Source organism: Camellia sinensis, chromosome 8 (genome assembly GCF_055761805.1).
Source record: "Camellia sinensis isolate YWXY chromosome 8, ASM5576180v1, whole genome shotgun sequence".
NCBI lineage: Eukaryota > Viridiplantae > Streptophyta > Magnoliopsida > Ericales > Theaceae > Camellia > Camellia sinensis.
The window spans coordinates 13493245-13514743 of NC_138968.1; the positions used below are offsets into that span (position 1 = coordinate 13493245).

A 21499-nucleotide genomic window follows, 5' to 3' on the forward strand; every position below is an offset into this window, starting at 1 on the left:
TTTAAATAGGGAACATTGTTGTAAGAAAGTTGATTGGGACAAGATCACCCCCACCTCAGAGCTGGAACTTTCCCCCTCACTTTCCTCGAGACGGTATATGGCCAAACTCTCATTTATAGCATCAACAACAAACAAACCAACAACACCAAGTTTTTGACCCCCAGAAAAAGCACATGTATTTTCCTTCTTTGCAAGTGTTGTTCTGCCATTTTACAGCTCAGAAAATACAGTAGGAGTTGCTAGCATGTGGACCATCCTTGTGCAAATGGTCTCATGACCACTTTAAACAACTCAATATGTTAGGGATTCAAATCTATACCACACCAAACCCTATAAATTTACCACTTTCCACAACAATAACAAAGAAATATCAGAAATGTAAAATACGAAGCCAATTCAACTGACAATAGTGTGAGATATAAATGAGAGTTGTGTTGTGGAGCACACTTCATACTCTCGTTCACATGTATTTTACTGCAATACTTTTCTTATGTTTGTATATTTGTTTCATATTTTTTACTAAACAATAATACAACAAATAGTATTGAAATACAAGTGCATGTAGTGACGCAGGGATGGGCGGGAGTAGGGAATCAGGATAGAAAGGAATGAAAAATCAATCTTGATCCCACTTTCTTACCAGGATAGAAAAAATTGTCCGAAACAGGACAAGCGATACGGAGAGACAGAACCGGACACAAGTATTGCCATCCCCAGATTTTTCAACAATATTTATTTATATGTAAAGCGACCCGACAGGATACATTTATGATTATAAAAAAAAGCAGTTTGCACATCTACAAGACACCAGCCAACAAACAAAGTCAGAGTAGCAACACATTACAATATTGAATTTAAACACACAAAAACATTAAAATAAAAATACAATATAATCCAAATTTAATTTAAATATAAATTTTATCATATAAAAATTGAATTTAAAATCCAGACTATTTTTTTTAATTACTTTTTTCTATATTTAAATTCTTAATTCTTAAGAGAGTACAACATCCTATACACATTACAGGAACAAAATTAATACACCAACAAACATTATTAATATTCATTTTCTGTACTTAAATAGAACAGAGAGATTATATTATAAATATCATACAAACAAAACATACTTTTCAATCTAACTATCCAATAGTTTGGAGTATCCCTGTAAGATTCACCTATATAATAACACTTAATAATTAGTAATTTCAAACAGATAATCCTCCTAAAAATGCCACCCCAGTCGATGGTAACCACGACGACCCAAAAATAAATTCGGCAACCGTGAACTTGCTTGCCTCTACCGTGGAATTGATTACCCGATACCCCGGCCACTTGACACGTTGGCCGACAGCCGATCCTGGGCCGTAATTCATGTACTCCCCATAGTAGAGGGTGTCAAGTGCAAATGTGGCGTTCCACTCTAGCCACCCCCTGGTGTGCACGTGGTCACCAATGAATGACATCATGTATACGGTTCTTGAGTACAGTTTCCAGGGCCGGCCTAGGTAGGTTGAAAAGTTTGCTTTCGATGGCTGGAGATCAGACGTGGCGAGAATTCGACAGGCGTGGATTGAAATGCCGGTGTTTTGGTTAGGGTCTTTTCGATTTTGAGCGGTAATTGTGTTTTTTTGAAAGTACAAGGGTTTTCGGGCGAATATACTGCAATTTTGGAAAACTACTGCTGCATTTCCGAATATGAAATCAACTGTTCCGTATATGTCACATTCACGAAAGAATTGGCGTTGCGAGTGTACATACAGGGTGTCTTGGTAGCCGATGACATTGCACCGATACACCACGGCGTGGTCGGCACCGACGCGGAGAGCCACTGCTTGGTGCCTGCTGGGTCCGGCCCAATTCTCAAATGTTATGTCTCGGGCAATGAATCCAGTGCCGGTGGCAGCTGTAGACCAGCAAATGTTCAAGTATTAAAGTCAAAACAATCTTCATCTTATACAATTATGATTAAGAATACATAGTCACAGAAACAATCACATATTGTGAAACAATTATGTGTTTCTTGATATTTTATTTTATAATAATGACAAAATCAAAAAGAATATGGTATACTGTTAATTATTTGGTAGTCAAATGAATGATCATTTTTTAGACTAAAATACTTTACCTTTTATTATTTAGTCAAAATGTCAACAGTATCCAAATACTCATATTCAATGTTGAATAATATGCCATTAGAAGTGTAACAATATCTAAGTGAAAGAAAGAAATGGGAATAATTAGGTAATTCACTAAATAATAAGAAATTTCCTCTTCACAGTGGTATATGTAAATCCTAGATGAGAAAATATGTGGAATTCATCTATGAAAAAGTACAGAAAAGAAAAAAAAAATGAAAAGAAAGAATTAGGCTGGGTATAAATTGATATACTAAAAAAGAGACGTCAATGAGATAGAAATAATGAATTGTAAATAGAATATAGGTTCGGAATCTATAGATAATTAATATAGATGGAATTGTCCATCTAGCTAAAGGAGAGGGTAATTGTGTCAATTAATATCACTACATATTTAAATGCAAAATATCTAAGGGTAAGAATTTTATGACTTTTATTAACACCATTAAGATTATCATTATTGTAAAAAATGTCATTATAAATATAGTTTTTTATCACCAAAGAAGAATGAATGACGTGTCCTTTCACTTACGTTAATGGAAGTGGTGTTGCAATGTATAAGAAGAAGAAGAATATGATTAGTGGAGTATCAATTCAATTAGCTAATAATGGAATCCAGTTATCAATGGCTTTAACAATGAGATGCCCATGACCCACCTCCAATAATGTGAATAATGTGACAGAAGAAGATAAGGATCGATACATATGGTACTTTTTTGCAGCTTGTTCAGTTGCTGCAATTACCATATTGTCCACCATCTAGCATAGTAGCATTGAGTACATTTCATTTTTTATTTACTAATTTTTGGGACATGTTAAACAACTTCCTTGTGTTGAAATAATTAAAATTTTAATTGAACCGTGTTTTTACTTGAACCGTGTTTTTACTTGAATCAATGTAGTTGTATGTAAACCTAGACATGATCTTTATATTTATCTTTAGTTATGATTGAATTATAATATTTATGAGAATTAAACTCACAAATATCATTACTTATATTTTAAAAATGTGCATTATAACATTATCTTATTTTTACATATTTCTATACATATATAAGTATCTGTGTTTTGTTTTGTCATTTATTTCTATGTCAGTAATATTTTTCTTATGCAACACAGGCTTAAGAGCAATCAATGTTACAATCAGACACATGCAAAAAAGTAGAGTGAAAGAAATGATTTTTTCTTTTTTTTTAAACTTTTTAACTAAAATTGTTTATTCCTAGACAGACCCTTACTATTTTACTTCTCTTCTCACACGAGGGACCCATATTATCACTTTATCACTTTGTTTAATTTTTGACCTATTGTCTAGTTTTGATAGGCCACATGGATTTCTTATAACCGTAATACCAATGACATTATGATTCCATTTATAAATTTGACTATTTTAATATTATTTTTTTTTTACTATTTAACAATTTTATTTTAGCTTAAAAAGTTGCATTTAGGGTGATGGTTGATTTTTTTTTGTAATTGATATGATAGTAATGAAAGAAAAAATAAAAATAACAAGTCCAAAAAACAGCTAATCCCAAACAGGATATCGAATCATTAATTGTTATTTTTTATCCTACCCATATGTGACGTTTTAAAAACAAGGGTTCTTCCCTTCTATATAAATTTTTAATTAATTAATGATATCACGCGTCACTAATAATTTAATATTATTATTATATTAAATTTTTAGTCAGTTACTCGAGTAAGATGACAGCCATATTTTCTTACAATATTTTTACTCTACTCATAATTAAAATGGATTTTATACCGTGTAATATTGTGTGGTCCACTCTCATTATGAGTAAGATGTAAAAAAAATATTGTAAAAAACAACATGTAACAGTAGCAGGACTGTTTTGTCGTTATGTATGTTTTAAATAGAACCAAATTAAACAAGGTGAACAATTAATAATATTTACCGAATGATGCGGTGTGAAATGTCGTCATGTTATCGAGAACGCTTTTACCACCCGAAATGATGGTGATACCCTTACCATCACCAATGAACATCAAGTTCGTCTTCTTTCTTCCCACCTTCAAATTATTCTCTTCGTACCTGTTGATTTTCAACACATTTTTACAATTTTAGCAGTTTTCATAATTGCAAAATCATCATCAAGTTTTTGATAATATCTAAAAACCCCATCACCGACGTTTAAAAAGAAAGGGGTTAAAACGTCAATAACAAGAGAAGAATGTGTCTGTCTGGCATGCATTCATCATTTTTTGTATGAAAAAATAAAAAACTCATTGATGGTTCACGTGAGGAACTAACTATCTGAAGTTTCATAAAGGTTGATGTGAGAGAAGTCATTAGCCCAACTACTGCTATAAAGAGTAAAGTTGTGGACACGGATCTTCTTATGTTGTTGGCCACACTCCATTTTTCACTAAATTTTGTAACACAAAATGTGGAAAAAAAATATATTTTTATGAATTTACATGAGTAATTTTATAAAAATGTATAAGTTGAATATAAAATATTTTTATGATATTACTTATATAAATTTGTAAAAAATTAAATAATTTTATAATAAAATTACATACAATATATATTGCACACCAAAATATTTCTCCAAAATATACATATATATATATATATATATTATAGAAAAATTAGCAAGAGTTGCACATGCAATAAGTGTATAATTTTTAATTCATATTATAATGGCTAATGCGTGTACTAAAATTTTCTCTTTCTAATTTTTCTAAACTAGATTAAAAAAAAAATTTAAAAAATTCATGTAGAATGCCGTGACAGAAATATATCCATTCATTTCAAATTAACAAATATATTAAAATAATTTATAATTTTTAAAATGTCACTGTCAAATTATTCTTACATAATTTTTTGTGTGAATTTTTTTTATTTACAAACCATTTTCCTCTATAGTTATGAAAGTTGTTTTGAAAGTTATTTTTTTTTTAAAAAAATTATGTAAAAAAGTGTAAAAATATAAAAAGAAAATTTATTTTATTGTATAATAATTTTTTTACTTTTTAAATAAAATTTCATATGCTCAAAAAATAGACCTTAATTAATTTATAGATCTCTTTTCGGCCTCACTCTCAAGATCTAGTGCATTCAAATTTTAGATTTTTATGTATTCATCATTAGCTAAAAAAAATAGCAAATTGATTTAACAAAAATAAATAAGTAAATGTTAATTTATTTAAATGTGATAAAATTCTATTAAATGGTTATCAATTAAATATAATTTACCTTATTAATAATCTATATAAAACGAATTAAAAATTAACGCCAATGCTCTCATTTCTATGCAGAATATTACATTCTTGCAAACATTACTTAAATTAATAATTATATTCATTGCAAGTGTAGTTACATTTCATTAATTTTAAATTTATACAATTCACTTATTTTTTAGATTAAGACTAGGTTTGGTATCTTTTTAAAAAGTCAAAAAATAAAAAGTCACTATTTTATTTAAATCACATCACTTCTCTATCATATCATTTTAAACTCGGCTCATATTTCATAAAAATCTTAAAATATATACTTATTTAAAACATTCTAAACTATTCTTACCTTTTCATCATTCATGATTTTTGTCGATTTCATTTCAACCAATTGTATTTACATCTTAATGGTTTTTAAAAATTAATTTTGGAAAAGTGGCAAGTGGAACAGCAACTTACCTTCCTGCCCTGACGTAGATTACTGTGCGGCGATTACTATAATCAGGCACCATCTTAATCGCCTCCGAAATCTTCTTACACGTCCCATTACCATCTTGCGACACCACAATATCAGCCTTAATCCCTTGCACCGGCATATCCAACAACCTCCTCTCTCTCCTGCTCAGCCACTTCGGAAACTCACTCGGCCGCCGCGAACCATCATTCTCCTCCATCAACCTCCGCCGGCGATTCTGAATCGGAATCCCCTCAAAATCCTTGTTCCCCTTCGCCGCCGAATAAATAGCCAAACAATTACTCACCAACGCCGACAAGTCCCTCAACCTCTCCTGCATCCCATCCTTCACGTACCCCTTCACATTCCCCAATCCCTCCGTACACGTGTCCTGGTTCGTTAACGCCGCGCTCAGCCACGTCAGCACGTCCTGAGTCGATCCGGCTCGTTTCATATTGATTGACTTGAGAGCGCGAGTGAGTTGGTCCACCGAGTCGTCGAGGAGCTCGAGACAGTCATCGTATGCGGACCTCACGTGAGCGTCCATGGCGAGATTGCTGAAATCGGAAACGACGACGTATAGCGCTTTGTCGAAGCGTCGGAGAGTTGCGTTGACGGAGATGTGGATGAGGTCGCGCTCTCCGGCGGAAGTTGCGCCGGGGAAGTCGACCAGCGAGTTGACACAGAGAGTCGGGTAACGAGTTCGGTCGCACGTTCGGGATATGGCTTGGGTGAGCTTTCTGCGCAATGCTGGCTCGGATTCGACCGAAGCTGTGGTGTGGAGCGCGGAAGCGACGGTGAAGACGAGTGAGAAGAGTAAAAGGAACTTTAGGCTGGGAGTTTTTGTTGACAGGGCTTCATGATTTTGGTTGAGGAGTGGCGCGGACAATCCGAGCCTGCCGTAGGCCATTGCTGAGAGAAAGTGAAATGCAGACAGAAGCAAAGTGAGAGTGGGGATGAAGAAATGGATATAGAGAGTAGTGGGCTATATAGAGGCCAGTATAAAGAGGAGAGGGGGGAATGTAATCATGTAATTATGTCTGAAGATAATTTTTAAGAAAATTTTTAAAAATTTTATTTGGTTGAAATTTTTTAAAAACATGTCTAAAATCTCTCCGGTACATTAAGGGTGGGTTTGGCATAGACTATATAATCCATCTTTTTATCTTTTTTTCATCATATCACTTTTTTATTTTTCTACACATCTTTTCGTAAAAAGACAAAAAATATATTTTTTTAAGACACCCCAAAGCAACCCTAATTAATCACTCTTTCTCTCTCTTTTCTCATTCTCAATTATTTTTTCTCTTATACTCAATTATAAAAAAATATTAAATCATTCCAAACTTTCAAATTTCAAAATATACAACCACATAAAAAGACAAACAAAAAAATTAATTAAACTCTCTCTTCAAAATTTTTATTTAAAAATTTATCTCAAAACACAAATCAAACTCATTCCAGGCAATATTATATTTATTTTAGATTTTGTGCGATAACGATATGCTTCAATCTTATAATAGAGCTTGTAAGCCTTGTGTTATAATGATATGCTTTGATTCAATAGCAAATTTTTACGGCCGTTGGATTATAATCCATTTAAATATTGAATGAGAGGATTTGTTCTTTTGTAATAGGACAAATCACAAAAAATTGTATCAATTAATTATAATAAAATAAAATAAATTATTTATGCATTTATTTCATGTCATAATTGCAAGATATGAAATTTGTGCTTATATAGTGTCTCAACAAATTTGTTGAGTTAATGTAGTTAAGGATGTGTATGGTACGATTTGAGAATAAAGTTATAAATCAAATAACGAATAAATCAATAATCCAATTGCAATTTGAACAGTTTATGGAAGATTGACGGATCAAAGAATACTCTTAATTAATTATCAAATATTTGCATGATATATAATACTAATTAATATTTTATATATATAACACAAACTGATTTTATATAATATTTTTCATATATATAACTACTAATTTATAACAAATTTCACATCTTAAATATCGCATATTCATTTTTACTTTGATATTTCATTAGAGGTTAAAAATATATATATGTATTAATTATAGCGGAGCAGAGCAATTTCAAAAGTAGATTATAAATTTTGAAATTTAATTCTCGATTAACGGATAAAACGGTACGAATTGATACGATTTTATTTTACACAACCCTAATTGTAGCAAATATAAATAATAGTTAATAATAGAATTAGTGTATTGAGACTGATGAAACAATATTTTCATAATTTACTATTTATATTTCAAAATCTTAATTTGTTGAGACTATTGTGAATTAAGTTAAGACTATATAACAAAAATATATATATATATATATATATATAAACAGATAAAATGTTTTAAAAGTAAATTTTACTATAAACTCAAAAAAAAAAAATCATATATATTATGTGTATTAGGTGTTTAAATAAATCAACGGTTATTTAGCTACTATTATTCCCACCAAAAAAATTAATTTAAGCTACTTAGAAAAGCTTAAAAACACTCCAAAAGAATTTTTACTAAATTATTTATATACTTATTGAAAGTCAATAAATTAATTTATAGAATTTAATTGGTAAAAAAAATTAATTATATATGATGAATTAGGACTATTCTGTGAGAATTGAAAACAGGGGGTGGAATAATAAGGGGTTGGTGTGAGGTCGATGTCGACAGCATGAGCTGTCCTCTACTTCCAGCACTTACTGCCCACCACCACCAGCTGAACTGTAAAACCACCAGGTGCACTGTAAAAGAAGGATCGCTTTATTCCCTTTTTTTTCTCTTTTGGAAACCCAAAAACTTTAACATTATTTTATTTTTAAAAAAAATTACTATTTATATATATCTCAAAATTAATTAAGTTTTATTTAGAAATTGATTATTTTAGTTAATTTTTTATTTTTTCTAAAAAATATGAATAAAATAAAAAGAGTAATGTGATAACTTAGAGTAATTTTTTTTTTAGCTAAAAATATCTCCAACCATTTACTAATCATTACTCTAACAACACAAAGTATGAGTTTTTTTTTTTCTTTTTTTCTTCTGTTAATGATCTCACTCTATAGGTGAAAGATAATATGTGGGGAAAAAAAAATAATTTAGTTGGATATCGATTGTCACATAATCAAAATATATTTATTTGAAAATTATAATTCAAATAATAAATATAATTTGATCATCCAATTACAGATTATTAATGAATTTGAGATATTCTTTCAACCAAACCTCAATAAATGAATAATTCACATTAGTCGAAATGAAATATGAAACGTTTTATTTTGATTTTTTTTTTTTCAAAATTTGGTTATGTTGAAATTATTTGTTAAACCCAAGTAATCTTACAAAGTCGTCTTTCTAATACACAATTTAAAAAAAAAAAAATTAATTAAAGTAAATCTGTTAAATAAATTAAAAGAAAAAGAAAAAGAACTTGTTTTAAAATAGTTTGAATATATGGTAAATAACTCTACAGTAGGGTCGACCATAACCGACAACTTGTTTTAGTAAGGCTCCGACACTGCTAAAACGTTTCTTTTATAATGTTTTTTGGTTTTAATGTAAAAAGGAAAAACCATGATGTAGGTGTTACCTAATCACATGACTTGTTTTGAAACATCTTGACCACTCATCTGTCCGTTTCATGTCGCATTTGGAAACAGGTTATTTTAATAATTTTTTAATTTTTTATAAAAAAATATGTATAAAAATAAAAAAAATAATATGATAATTTATAATAACTTTTTAACTAAAATACTTAATTCCCAAACAAAACTTTAATCTTATTATTTTTTGCCAAAATATCTCGATAACATATATTTTAATCCCCTTATCCAAAACGGTTGCAAATCATACATGATTTCGAGTGTACTTCAATACTCTCAAAAAAAAAAAAAAAATTAAAAATAAAAGTAAATCCGCATCTACCCCCTTTGTTCTTGCCGTTGTATTGAGGGTGGTTTAATTTTTTCTTCTACTTTTCTGGCATTTCGGTTGATTGTTCCTATTTCCTCTGTTAACAAGAAAAAGATTAATCTCCATGTGAAGAACGCTCAACGGAAAGAATGCATCAGCAAATTAATTTGAGATTCCCCTAATTTTGTTTCAATTTGGTTGTCTCATTGTTGTATCAGAATTTTAATTTTTGGTTTCATAAGATTAGGTTTATTTTAGTTTTTAAAACTTTTACATGAAAATGAACCAAAATATTATATTTTTGGATGCGTTATTCTGTAATAAAATTCTTAGTTTCTTGTGAATCTTTTATACTAAATTGAAAATTCAACAAAATCGAACCACAATGGCCCCGTTTGGTGTAGCTGTTAAAACAGCTTATAGATTATACCTTAACAGATTATAAATTATGACTTTAATCAGAAGTTGTTAATCTGTTTGGTGTAGCTGTTGGATTATAGATTTAAGTTGCTGAGTAGTATTTGTTAAATAAGCTGTGAAATAGCTTTTTCAATTAATTTTTATTTTTTGTTTGTCTACATTTCTCATAAAAAAATAATAATAATAATCTATAGTCCATTTGAGTCTTTTTCTATTTTTAAAAAAATAAAAATAAAAAAATTTAAGAGTATAACCATAAATTAATATGTACACAGCAGAAGTTGATAATCAGAAATAAGGGGTGAGTAGCTTCTCATAATCAATTTTTTTGAGTTAAAATAAGCTGTTAGAATCAGAAGCTGTTTGAAATAAGTTTAACCAAACAGTCAAAAATAACTTTTTCAAATCTAAAAGTCATAAATTGACTCTGAAAAGCTGAAACAAACACCCCAAATATATAGTCAATTTTGGCCCCTCTACTAACAAAATTGAAAGGTTTTCAATTCAATGCTAAATTTTTTCTTAATCCCGATAACTGAATTGCTTTAGACCCTACTAAATTAATGATCAGTTTTTTTTTTCCTTTTAAACATCTACATATAAATTATTATAAAATATTATATTAATCTGATAATTATAGTCACTTAATTTTATTTTTTTTATATTTACATTAAAAATAAATAATAAAATTATATAACTAACACAATTAAATAAATTTAATTTTGTGACGAATAATTTATATACCAAGATTTCAAATATAAATGGATTGAATGATTGGAGACAAGCTTTAGCCCAAATGAATACCCCGAAATGTTCCATAAGTCAAAGAATGAGAAGGTATGTGAAGAAATATTTGTAATCGCTCGCTAGGCTACAAAACGAAAAAGCAAGAAAAGCTTCCATTATTGGGTTCCACATATTATGGTGTACTTGAAAACTTTAAAGTCATTGCATATTCAAATTATTAATTATTTATTTTTCAAAGAGATTCATAATGTATTTAGCTTTAATGGATAAAAGGCGTGTCATAGCATTTGTACCGAAACATTAATTTTTTTAAAAAAATAATATGTAATTCTGATTTAAGTGTAAATCTCATCATATAAGAGTTGATTTTAGGTCATATAAAAGAATTACTCTAAAGCAATACTGCATTTATTTAAAATTTTACTAAAAATCTTATTAAAGATACATGTCTAAATATCATTGGATCTTTAAATGTCAATTTTTTTTTTTTTTTTTTGACAACCAATCACATTTGGACTCTTGTATTTTTAGTAAGATTATTAGTATATGTAATATTATTCGTTACTCTAACCTAAAAGTTGGACTCACTTTTCAAGCCTAGTGATTAGGGGTGAGTAGCGGACATTTCGATCTGCTTAAATCGATTGAACCGAACCGATTTGCTGTATTTAGACAGATGTATGATGACGAGCGGACGGTTGCGGATTGATTTTTTTAAATCCGCCTAACTTTGGACAAATGGAAGATTTGAAGTTCCTTTGGCCGCAACCGAACCATCAAACCGCAAGCACCCCAAGTAATTTGCAAGATTTTGTGTTTTCAATTTGTTTAGATATTTTGTTTCTATTTTCAATTGAAAAAGAGTTTAAATATTCTGTTGTATTTTCAATTTGAAAATCTTTTTATCAAATGGTAAATGTTAATATTTGGTATTTTTGTATGGAAAATATAAAGTTTAATTTTTTTAATTTTTTTTTAAAAATCAAATTAAATAGTTTTTTAATATAAAAAAAATAATGAAATAATTTTGATAATGCATGGTTTTCTTATATGTATTTATTATTGGTATTTGACAATTTACTAGACAATCTTTTGGTTATATTGATTTAGATTGTTATCTAAAAAAATGTTGATAAGTTGTTGTATTATATTTAAAATTTATAAAAGTTTAAACTGCTAAACAGATTCACATCCATCCGTCAATCTAATGGACAGATGCGGATTATTTTTTTCCAATTCGCCAAATCGATGAACGGATGACGAATTAGAGATTTCTTGACTGCAACTGAACCGCGAACACCTCTACTAGTGATATGGTAATCTAGGTAATTCTCTCTCTCATATTTTGGTCAATTTTGGTCAATCACCTTTCCTACACATCTCTAGGTCTATAAAGTAGGACTTGTATATCATTTTCTTAAAAAAAATTTATAAATACATTTATAAACCCAAATGTAGAGTAAAAAGGTTAATGCTAATTGGTGTTATATATCTATCAAATGCATTATTTACACCAAATTTGTCCACATTAATAGAATGGCTTGGGTATGAACCCTGAAGCGTGAAACCTAAGAGGTTGTTTGGCAATCACCACTAGAAAAATTTCAATTTTTCGCGACGGTAAAATGTCGTCACTAATACTCTTAATGCGGTCTCAGAAAAATTTTAGCGACGACAAATAGGGGGTCACAACAGAGGGTGTTGGTAAAACGTTTTAGCGACGACACGATGTCGTCGCCTTTTATTTGCGACGGCAAATATTGGCTTTTGAGACGGCGTTTTACTATCTCCTATAATATGTAAAAATTTAGAGCTTTTGCGACAACAATGTTGTACCGTCGCTAAAAATTTTATTTAAGACAGCAAAAAAATGTTGTAGCGTCTTTTTTTTTTTTTTTTGCGACGGCATTGTCTATGTCGCCAAAAAAAATACATTTTAGCTCTAAAGTTTTTTGCGACAATGTGGTGCCGCCAAAAAAAAAAATTTATTATTAAAAATATTCAAATTACCTCTATTAAATGAAAAAAAGAAAAGAAAAAGAAACCAATAATTACACAATAATATAAAAATTATTATATAGAAAAAACAATTTTCCCATAATAAAAATATTCTTGCGTTCATAACTAGACATTAGCAAAATTACGCAACTACATAATGTTGCATAATACATATATAATGTTTAAATACATAATGTTGTTTATAATTCAAAATAACATAAACAAAAAATAAAAGTTTTCCTCATCATTCTCCGTGAGTAATAAAAACAAAAGTTAGTTGCATTCTTCATAGGTATGCATTCCACAAGAAACAAACTCCTACTCGGGAAATATCTGAAAACAAAAAACAAAAATAATTAATGACAATATAATTATGTGTTAATATGTTAATTACAAAAAAAAAAAAAAATTTAACTACTATACAATTACAAAGATAATTAAGTAAATAATTTTGTCCAGACCGAAATCCAGCTCTAACTTCCAAACCGAGAACTCGATTTGAGTCTCGTCTTCTCCTACAAGTCTCTCGTGCCAAGGCTATCGTGTGTGCCAAGTTTCGTTCTAATCCAACGTCGTTTGATGATTTTGGGCCGTCAACACCTCGAATTCTAGTTTCTTAAGGAACTAGTTTGCCTAGACCGAAATTCAACTCTAACTCCTAAACCGGGAACCCAATTCGAGTCTCATCTTCTTCTACAAGTCTCTCATATCTAGGCGGTCTTATGTGCCAAGTTTCATGCTAATCCGACACCGTTTGGTGATTTTGGGGCGTCAACGCCTCGAATTCTAAATTTCTTAAGGAACTAGTTTGTCTAGACCAAAATCCGGCTCTAACTCCCAAACTGGGAACCCGATTCAAGTCTCGTCTTTTCCTACAAGTCTCTCGTGCCTAGACGGTTATGTGTGCCAAGTTTCGTACCAATCCGACGTCGTTTGGTGATTTTGGGCCGTCAATACCTCGAATTCTAAGTTTCTTAAGGAACTAGTTTACCTAGACCAAAATCTGGCTCTAACTCCCAAACCGAGAACCCAATTCGAGTCCCATCTTCTCCCACAAGTCTCTCATGCCAAGTCGGTCGTATGTGCCAAGTTTCGTGCTAATCCGACGCCGTTTGGTGATTTTTGGACGTTAACACCTCGAATTCTAAATTTCTTAAAGAACTAACTTGTCTAGACTGAAATTCTACTCTAACTCCCAAATCGGGAACCCAATTCGAGTCCTGTATTCTTCCACAAGTCTTTCATGCCTAGGCGGTTGTGTGTGCCAAGTTTTGTGCTAATTCGACGCTGTTTGGTGATTTTAGGCTATCAACACCTCGAATTCTAAGTTTTTTAAGGAACTTATTTGCCTAGACAAAATCCGACTCTATCTCCCAAACCGGAAACCCAATTCGAGTCCCGTTTTCTTCCACAAGTCTCTCGTGCCTAGGCGGTCTTGTGTGTCAAGTTTTGTGCTAATCCGATGTCATCTGGTGATTTTGGGCAGTCAACACTTGAATTCTAAGTTTCTTAAGGAACTAGTTTGCCTAAAGCAAAATCCGGCTCTAACTCGCAAACTGGGAACCCGATTCGAGTCCCGCCTTCTCCCATATCAAATGCATCTCAATTTGCAATCCATAAGGAAAGACTAGATGAAAATCAAAATACAAATTTGATCTAACCCAGAAGTAAGAACTTACTTATCAAAATTATTACAAGGATAATAGAAAAATTAGAGGAACCATGCAACTTTAAACAGTTTTTTCAATTTGAGACAAAAATAAAGAAACAAAGAAATTACTATGAAAAAATATACTAAGCATGAGGAAAGGAGCTCTGGCCATAGCAAAAATACCCAAATTCTATTAAATACCTTTAGGATGAATTGTTTCCCGACCTTTTCCTGCACTTACAAATTACCTAATGGCAGTGATGGAGGATATTTCAATGCCATCATGAGTTTTCCGTCTAATTACCCAAATAGCCCACCAATGGTGAAGCTTATTTCAAAGATTTGGCATCCCAATGGTTAGTCACTGTTTGCTATTACTTGTTTTTCATTACTGACACTAGAATGCTGTTTGAAATTGATTATGATTGTTGTACAATACAGTTTATACTGATGGGCGGGTTTGCATATTAATTCTCCATACCTTTGATAATATCAAAAACTCAAAAATTGATGATGTGCAGCAAAAGAATCAACACAACACCACATGAAAATGGCAAAAAATTAAAAGAACTAATGCTTGAATTTAATAATTACAAGGAGAAAAGAAGAGCAACTATAGAACAAATTTAATCAAAAAACTTAACCATGAAGTCAAAAATTGTCTACCATGGTTATACCAAAAACCTAAAAATCGATGATCAAGAACAATGAATTTTAACAACAAAAAATCTGCTTCAGTGACACCAAATGGATCCCCAATTGTTGTGTACAATCCTCATGTAAACAAACAAACTTATCGTATTCTAACATCATTTTATCTATACTTCCTAACTCACATTATCATGGGAAGAATGCCTAATTATTTGACATCATATTGTTAACAAATTCAATATTACAATTTACAACCACTAATTATTTTCCAATGGCATATAAATGTTTATCATTTTCTTATTGTGAGTGACTGTAAATGGACAACCCAATAGAAAACTACAAATCTAGAATGAATCCACTAATAAACCCGAAAGGAGAAAAATTCACCTTTGCCTAAAAGACCCGTTACACATTTTCAAATCTAAAATTGTCGGTCCCTGTCGGAGACCATAAAAAAAAAAAAAAATTGTAATAAGTTTTAAAAAATAAACAACACTAAAGTATTTAAAGATAAAAACCCTTCAACAAAATCTGATTATATCAACTATGAGCAAAATCTGCAAGGAATGATCATTGCACAATAAAACCCATCAGCAATTAATCAGACAAAACCCTTTTCTAATTGCTATATTTTTCAATAAAAATATTTATGTTCAAATTAAGCAAAAAGAGATAGGATGTATCATGTAATTGTTATTTCTTCAAGGGCAAGATAACAAAACTTAAAAGCCTAAATAATTTATCCTAAATGGGGGATGAGATGAGTAAACCCACTATTCAAAAGTCTCTCACGATGAATCACCACCGTTTTTAGCAATCCTAAGAATCATTTGATCTGATTCAAAATTTATGTTCTACAACACAGAGAGAAGAAAAATGAAATAAGAAGAGATATAAAGAACACTTAATTAAATAAGTAATAAATTTCAAATCAAGCACCCCATTCGAAATAACATGCCATTAATGATTCTTCAAGCTTTTCCCCTTCTAATTATTTCATACAATTAAACACTTTTAAGTTATCTAAAATCATGTAAACAAATTATGAAACCATATTCTAAATTTTTTAAATCATATTGAATTTTTTGGTATAACTCCCACATATAAATCTGGGGCTTTGATTTCCCTTTGTACAGCCCAAATCGAGGCTTAATGTGGAAAGAGATAAACAAACAAACAAATACTTTAAGTTACCTTTTACTGAATCAAAAAAAAAAAAATTCTGAAATCATATTCTGATTTCAAAAATTTAGGGCTTTTATGAAATTGTGTTCTGATATTTTTAGGTATAACTCCTAGTCCCAGATATAAATCTAGGGTTTTGATTTCTCTTTGTACAACCCAAATCAAGGATTAATGTAAAAAATACAAACAAGCAAACAACAAAGGGAGGGTCACAGAAGAGACGTGACAATCAAATCTGAGCTTTCTCTAACGAGCAATCTTCAAACTCTCTCCTCTCATGACAATCTCTTAAATCCATATGACATAATTTTCAATGAATTTATAAAATTAAACAAAATTTCAGTTAACTCGACAGAGCAGAGACGTGAAGACGAAGAAGAAGAAAAGCTAACCTAGTTCAGAGATTGAGACTGATTGAGAGAGTTGAAGAGAGAAACACCGCACTGTCATTGCTTGCTCGCCGTCATCGCACACTGCTCGCCGCCATCGCACACTGCTCATCGCCATTGCCAGACACCATTGACTCAATGCTCATCGTCGTCTACCACTGCTCACAGTCGAGAGAGAGAGAGAGAGAGAGAGAGTGAGTGAATGAGTGAGTGAGTGAGTCGTAAAAAGAGATTTTGCGTTTTTGGTTCAAAAGATTAGGGATTTTTGGTTCAAAAAATTAGCGATTTTTGCTCACAATCTGTCACGACCCCATTCCGCCCCTAGTAGAATGGTGCCGTGATGGCCAGTAATCCGAGATTACCAAAGGCCAACTTACAAAAATTCACACACAATCAAAGTATACATATGGGGCTTACATGTGCGGAAGCAACAAATTTAAATCTAAGTAGTCCATAAGAGCTGTGCATAGATCAAATGAAATGACATACATTTTAACATGGTTTACAACTTGGATACAAATAAAATAAAGTACATATTACATCTTAATCAAAAGGCTTCTCAAGCCGACATATACAAACGAAATGAATTGAAACTAAGAAACATAATCTTCAAGAGACTAGCAAAATGAATCCAAAACAACTTGCAAATAACATCTAGGCGTCACCGCCTTCTTACTCGCCACATACATATATATAAAGGGGAGGGTGAGCTTGGATACTCAGTGAATGATATAATTAATAAAGGTTTGAATAAATGATATCCGAGATCTTTATCAAAACAATACATATCATAGCTTGTAACAAAACATGGGATGAATAGAGTTCATCAATCAAATCTTTCAAATCTTCTTGGGATGTTTAATAACATCTACATAATACATGGTGGATGACATTCCGGACAAAACAAAAATATAATCGACCCGGAATCGATTAGACAAATCCACCCGCACAAGGCCATCGGTGGGGCCATCCGTACAAGACCGTTGATGGCAAAAATCTCTCAAACATGGTGCTACATGGGCTTAAAGTCCCATAGCATAGGAGGACTTTCCAAGAATGTCATCAAAACAAGATAATACTTGATACAAAAATTAGAAATAATCATTCATGCTTGATCAAATACTTTTCCAAAACGAAGCAAAGCTTTATCAAAAGTTTATAACATAGCTTTATTAAAAATACCACTCACATAGCTCTTCGGATGTAGGGATTAAGGCAAGAATCCAAGACCTACAAATATATGGCAAAGTCTATTGAATGCATTTCAAGAAGACAAAAAGGAATGCTCAAAGATGGCTATGCAATGCATTCTCAAAACAAGCTTTACATGAATGAAAATGATCCCGACATTTCTTTCCAAAACCAAGTCAAGACAAAGCAAATCATGCTGGGAGTTAAATCACTGTTTTTCATCTAGGGAAAACATGTTGGTGTAGACACCCTATTTTTGACCGACTTTAAGACTCAGACGTCATCGATTGAGCGCTCGGTGATTGCGCATGTTGTGCTCGTTCTGAGGTTACGGAGTCTCGGCTGAGAACCTTGCCTCCGGACCTCAGGACCCTTTTGTGCTTTGCCTCGGTTTGCGAACCAGGTCTTGTTTTCTCTTCCAGAAATGAGGGAGAGGTCTCGTAGACCATCTCTCAGTGGCCGTAGGCTACTTTTCGTGGTCGTAGACCACTATTCCCGTTTGGAGACCAATTTCTGATTTTCGGAGCCGTCGGCCGTGCGCCTCGGTTCGAGACCGCTTAACTTTCTCCGTTTGGCAAGGTTTTTAGAGAGCTTGAACATTTTGAACCTTCATTTTAGCTTCTTGAGGAAGCTTGAACCTTTTGAACCTTCGTTTTAGCTTCTTGAGGAAGCTTGAACATTTTGAACCTTTATTTTAGCTTCTTGAGGAAGCTTGAACCTTTTGAACCTTCGTTTTAGCTTCTTGAGGAAGCTTGAACCTTTTGAACCCTTGTTTTAGCTTCTTAAGGAAACTTGAACCTTTTGAACCTTTGTTTTAGCTTCTTGAGGAAGCTTAAACCTTTTGAACCCTTATTTTAGCTTCTTGAGAAAGTTTGAACCTCTTGAACCTTTGCTCTAGCTTCTCCAAGAAACTTGAACTTTTGCTCTAGCTTCTCCAAGAAGCTTGAACCCCCTTGTTTCTCTATAAGAGAGGGTCTCCCTCTCCTTTAGAGAGGTTAAAAAAATTTTGTCTAAGGAAAAGCACATATATCTCTCTATATCTCTACATTCTAGGCTTAGAAAAGGTGTTTGTTCTTGGCCTTTAACACCACACCTCATAGCTACACACCTCCACCATTGCTCTAAGGTTCTTGGAGGGTCTTGAGAGGTCTCAAAGAGCTGGTTTTTGGTCCAAGAAGCTGCTGGTTTTGCTGAAGCTACAAGGGTAACACACTATTCCCTCTTTTAAGCTTTATTTTGCTCCATCTTTTAGCCATACTTGCAAGCATATTTGAGCTTTGGTGTAAACTGAAAAAAAGTCTTGTTTTGAGGTCCTTTTCATGTTTGTTTAAGATCATTTTTCTGTTGGGGGTCATCTACCTCCTTGCATGCTTCATTTTACCTTGTTTTGAGCCATGCTTTAGAGCATTTGTGTTGGCCTTTGTTTGGCCTTTTAGCCATTGAAATCCAGTGGATTTTCAGTGGCTAGCATGCTGTTTTGAGTGCCAAAATCAGAGAGGGGTGACCCTCTTTCTCCTTGTTTTGTTTTCTAGCATTTTTGGTCTTACAAAGGAGCCTATACTTGCATGCCTCCAAGCCTTGTTTCAGGCCTTTTTTGGTGGTTTTTAGGACCTGCATAAGCTCTGTCCAGAGTTGATTTTGTCATATTAGACGTCCACCTTGCATGTGTAGAACAATCCTCTTCATAGCTTATCAAAGGAGCATGTCATTCTTGCATGCATTGACCAGTTTTCAGTGGGTTTTTAGGCTTTATTTGACATGTCATACCTCTGTCTTATGCTGGTTTAGTGGCCTCTTGATTGCCTCACATGCTTGTAGTGCAAATCCTCTTTACTAGTTTACATTGCATGCTATTTTGGCCTTTGATTCTAGCACTTTTTGGCCATGTGTAGACGTCCCCGAACGTCCCGAGAGGGAATCCCGTTTTGTTCATTTGGGCTCACTACAGTTCAGACTCAAATTGTCACGGTTCTTAATCTGATCTCACAATGTGCAATGTAAGATTGATAAATCACCAAAGAGTCCAAATCTGGCAAATCGTTTTGAAAAACAGATTTTTAGAAAGAAGTGCCAAACATGGACTGCTTTACCAGATACAGAGTCGCCACCTAAATATTTTTTATGGGGGAATTTAAGAAACCCTGACTCGTTTGCCTAAGGCCACGTGTCCATCATCACCAAAGTTGCCTCGGCTCGGGAACTTGGGTACGATTGGGAAAGGTCAGCTATGAGCTCCCCCGCTCGCCTGATCAAAGATCGGCCTCTACTAACCATGATATCTAGTTTTGAAAACATTATGCATTCTTATTCCGATTATTTAGCTAATCTTACTATGTGATGCGCACAACACAAAAGTATAGACTAGATCGCCTAATTTGGAACAAAGCATCGCATATCCGTTTTGTTTGGAAAATGGTTTGAGGTTTGCTACTCGCAAGTAGGCTAAAACACGGGTTTCGACGAATTATTCCAATTCAAGCAACCCAACCTTCACCCACAAGCATTCAGGCAGTAAATCAACTAAGCAATTAGCCTCATGGCAAGCATGCTTTCACGTTAACACTCACATACATGCAATATGCTAAAGCATAAACACTCACAGTGTACTCCGAGCCAAAATGAAGAACATGTTAGCAATCAATGTATGATCCAAGTCCATGTTAAAATGGCTAATGCATCGCATACAAAATGTCACTAGAATAGGCTCAGCTAATCTAAGGATGGCATGTGAAATGCAACAACTCGATGCACGTATTCAAATTGGAATTGAAATACTGTGCGGTTAGTATGATGCACTGAGCCCGATGCATGCAATACAGATGAATGGATGCACGCATGCATTGCATAAGGTATGCTAAATCAAATATGCCTTAAAACTAACCATCATAAGCGGTTAAATAAAAGGGGGAGAAAGAAGTGGGGTTGGAAGACATGCATCACACACATGCACGCTTATTACAAATTGCCCTCTCTCAGAGGAACCAAAAGAATAATACAAATTTAACTAGCTAACAAGCTAATTAAATAGTTACAGACCACTTAACTAGTTAAGCAAATTAACTAAGCTAATAAAGCAGTAAAACAGCCTCGGGAAGAGGGTCCAATGCATGCGTGCTCGGCTCCGCTCGGAAATCCACCACCATGCACAAGCTGCCTCTGTTTACACTGCTCTGCATCTCTGAAGACTGCACAAGTCCCAAGGATACTTCAGCATCACTCCCTAATCACTGTGGAAGGTCACCGACCAAGAGGAATGGTCACCGGCCATGGTAAAGTGATCATCGACCATCTATGATGCCCTCGGCCATCCATTATTGGTCGATCGGCACTGAAAATGGTTGGTCGACCATATCTTCCTGCAGAATCCTGTTTTGACAGCAGCAGAGGACAGACAAGACATGTCAATGCATTTCACATCAAATGTTTGCACAACCAACCTCCCTATCATGCCATGGGCTCAAGGGAGTTTGGTCTTTGACCCTCGGGCCATCAATTAAGCATTTCAATGCATGATGGTCCAAGAAGCCAAAGTGTGCAATTTCAA

The 21499-nt window shown here is 32.8% G+C and overlaps 1 protein-coding gene across 1 annotated transcript; it reads right to left on the reverse strand.

Annotated features, from left to right (window-relative positions):
- Nucleotides 1-899: 899 nt before the first annotated feature.
- On the reverse strand, nt 900-6934 carry LOC114280825 (putative pectinesterase/pectinesterase inhibitor 34). The gene is made up of 3 exons (XM_028223233.2): nt 5796-6934; nt 4055-4191; nt 900-1903 (listed from the first exon to the last, which is right to left on the reverse strand). The coding sequence occupies exons 1-3, from the start codon at nt 6698-6700 to the stop codon at nt 1206-1208; spliced, it is 1740 nt and encodes a 579-aa protein (XP_028079034.2). The 5' UTR covers nt 6701-6934; the 3' UTR covers nt 900-1205.
- Nucleotides 6935-21499: the final 14565 nt, after the last annotated feature.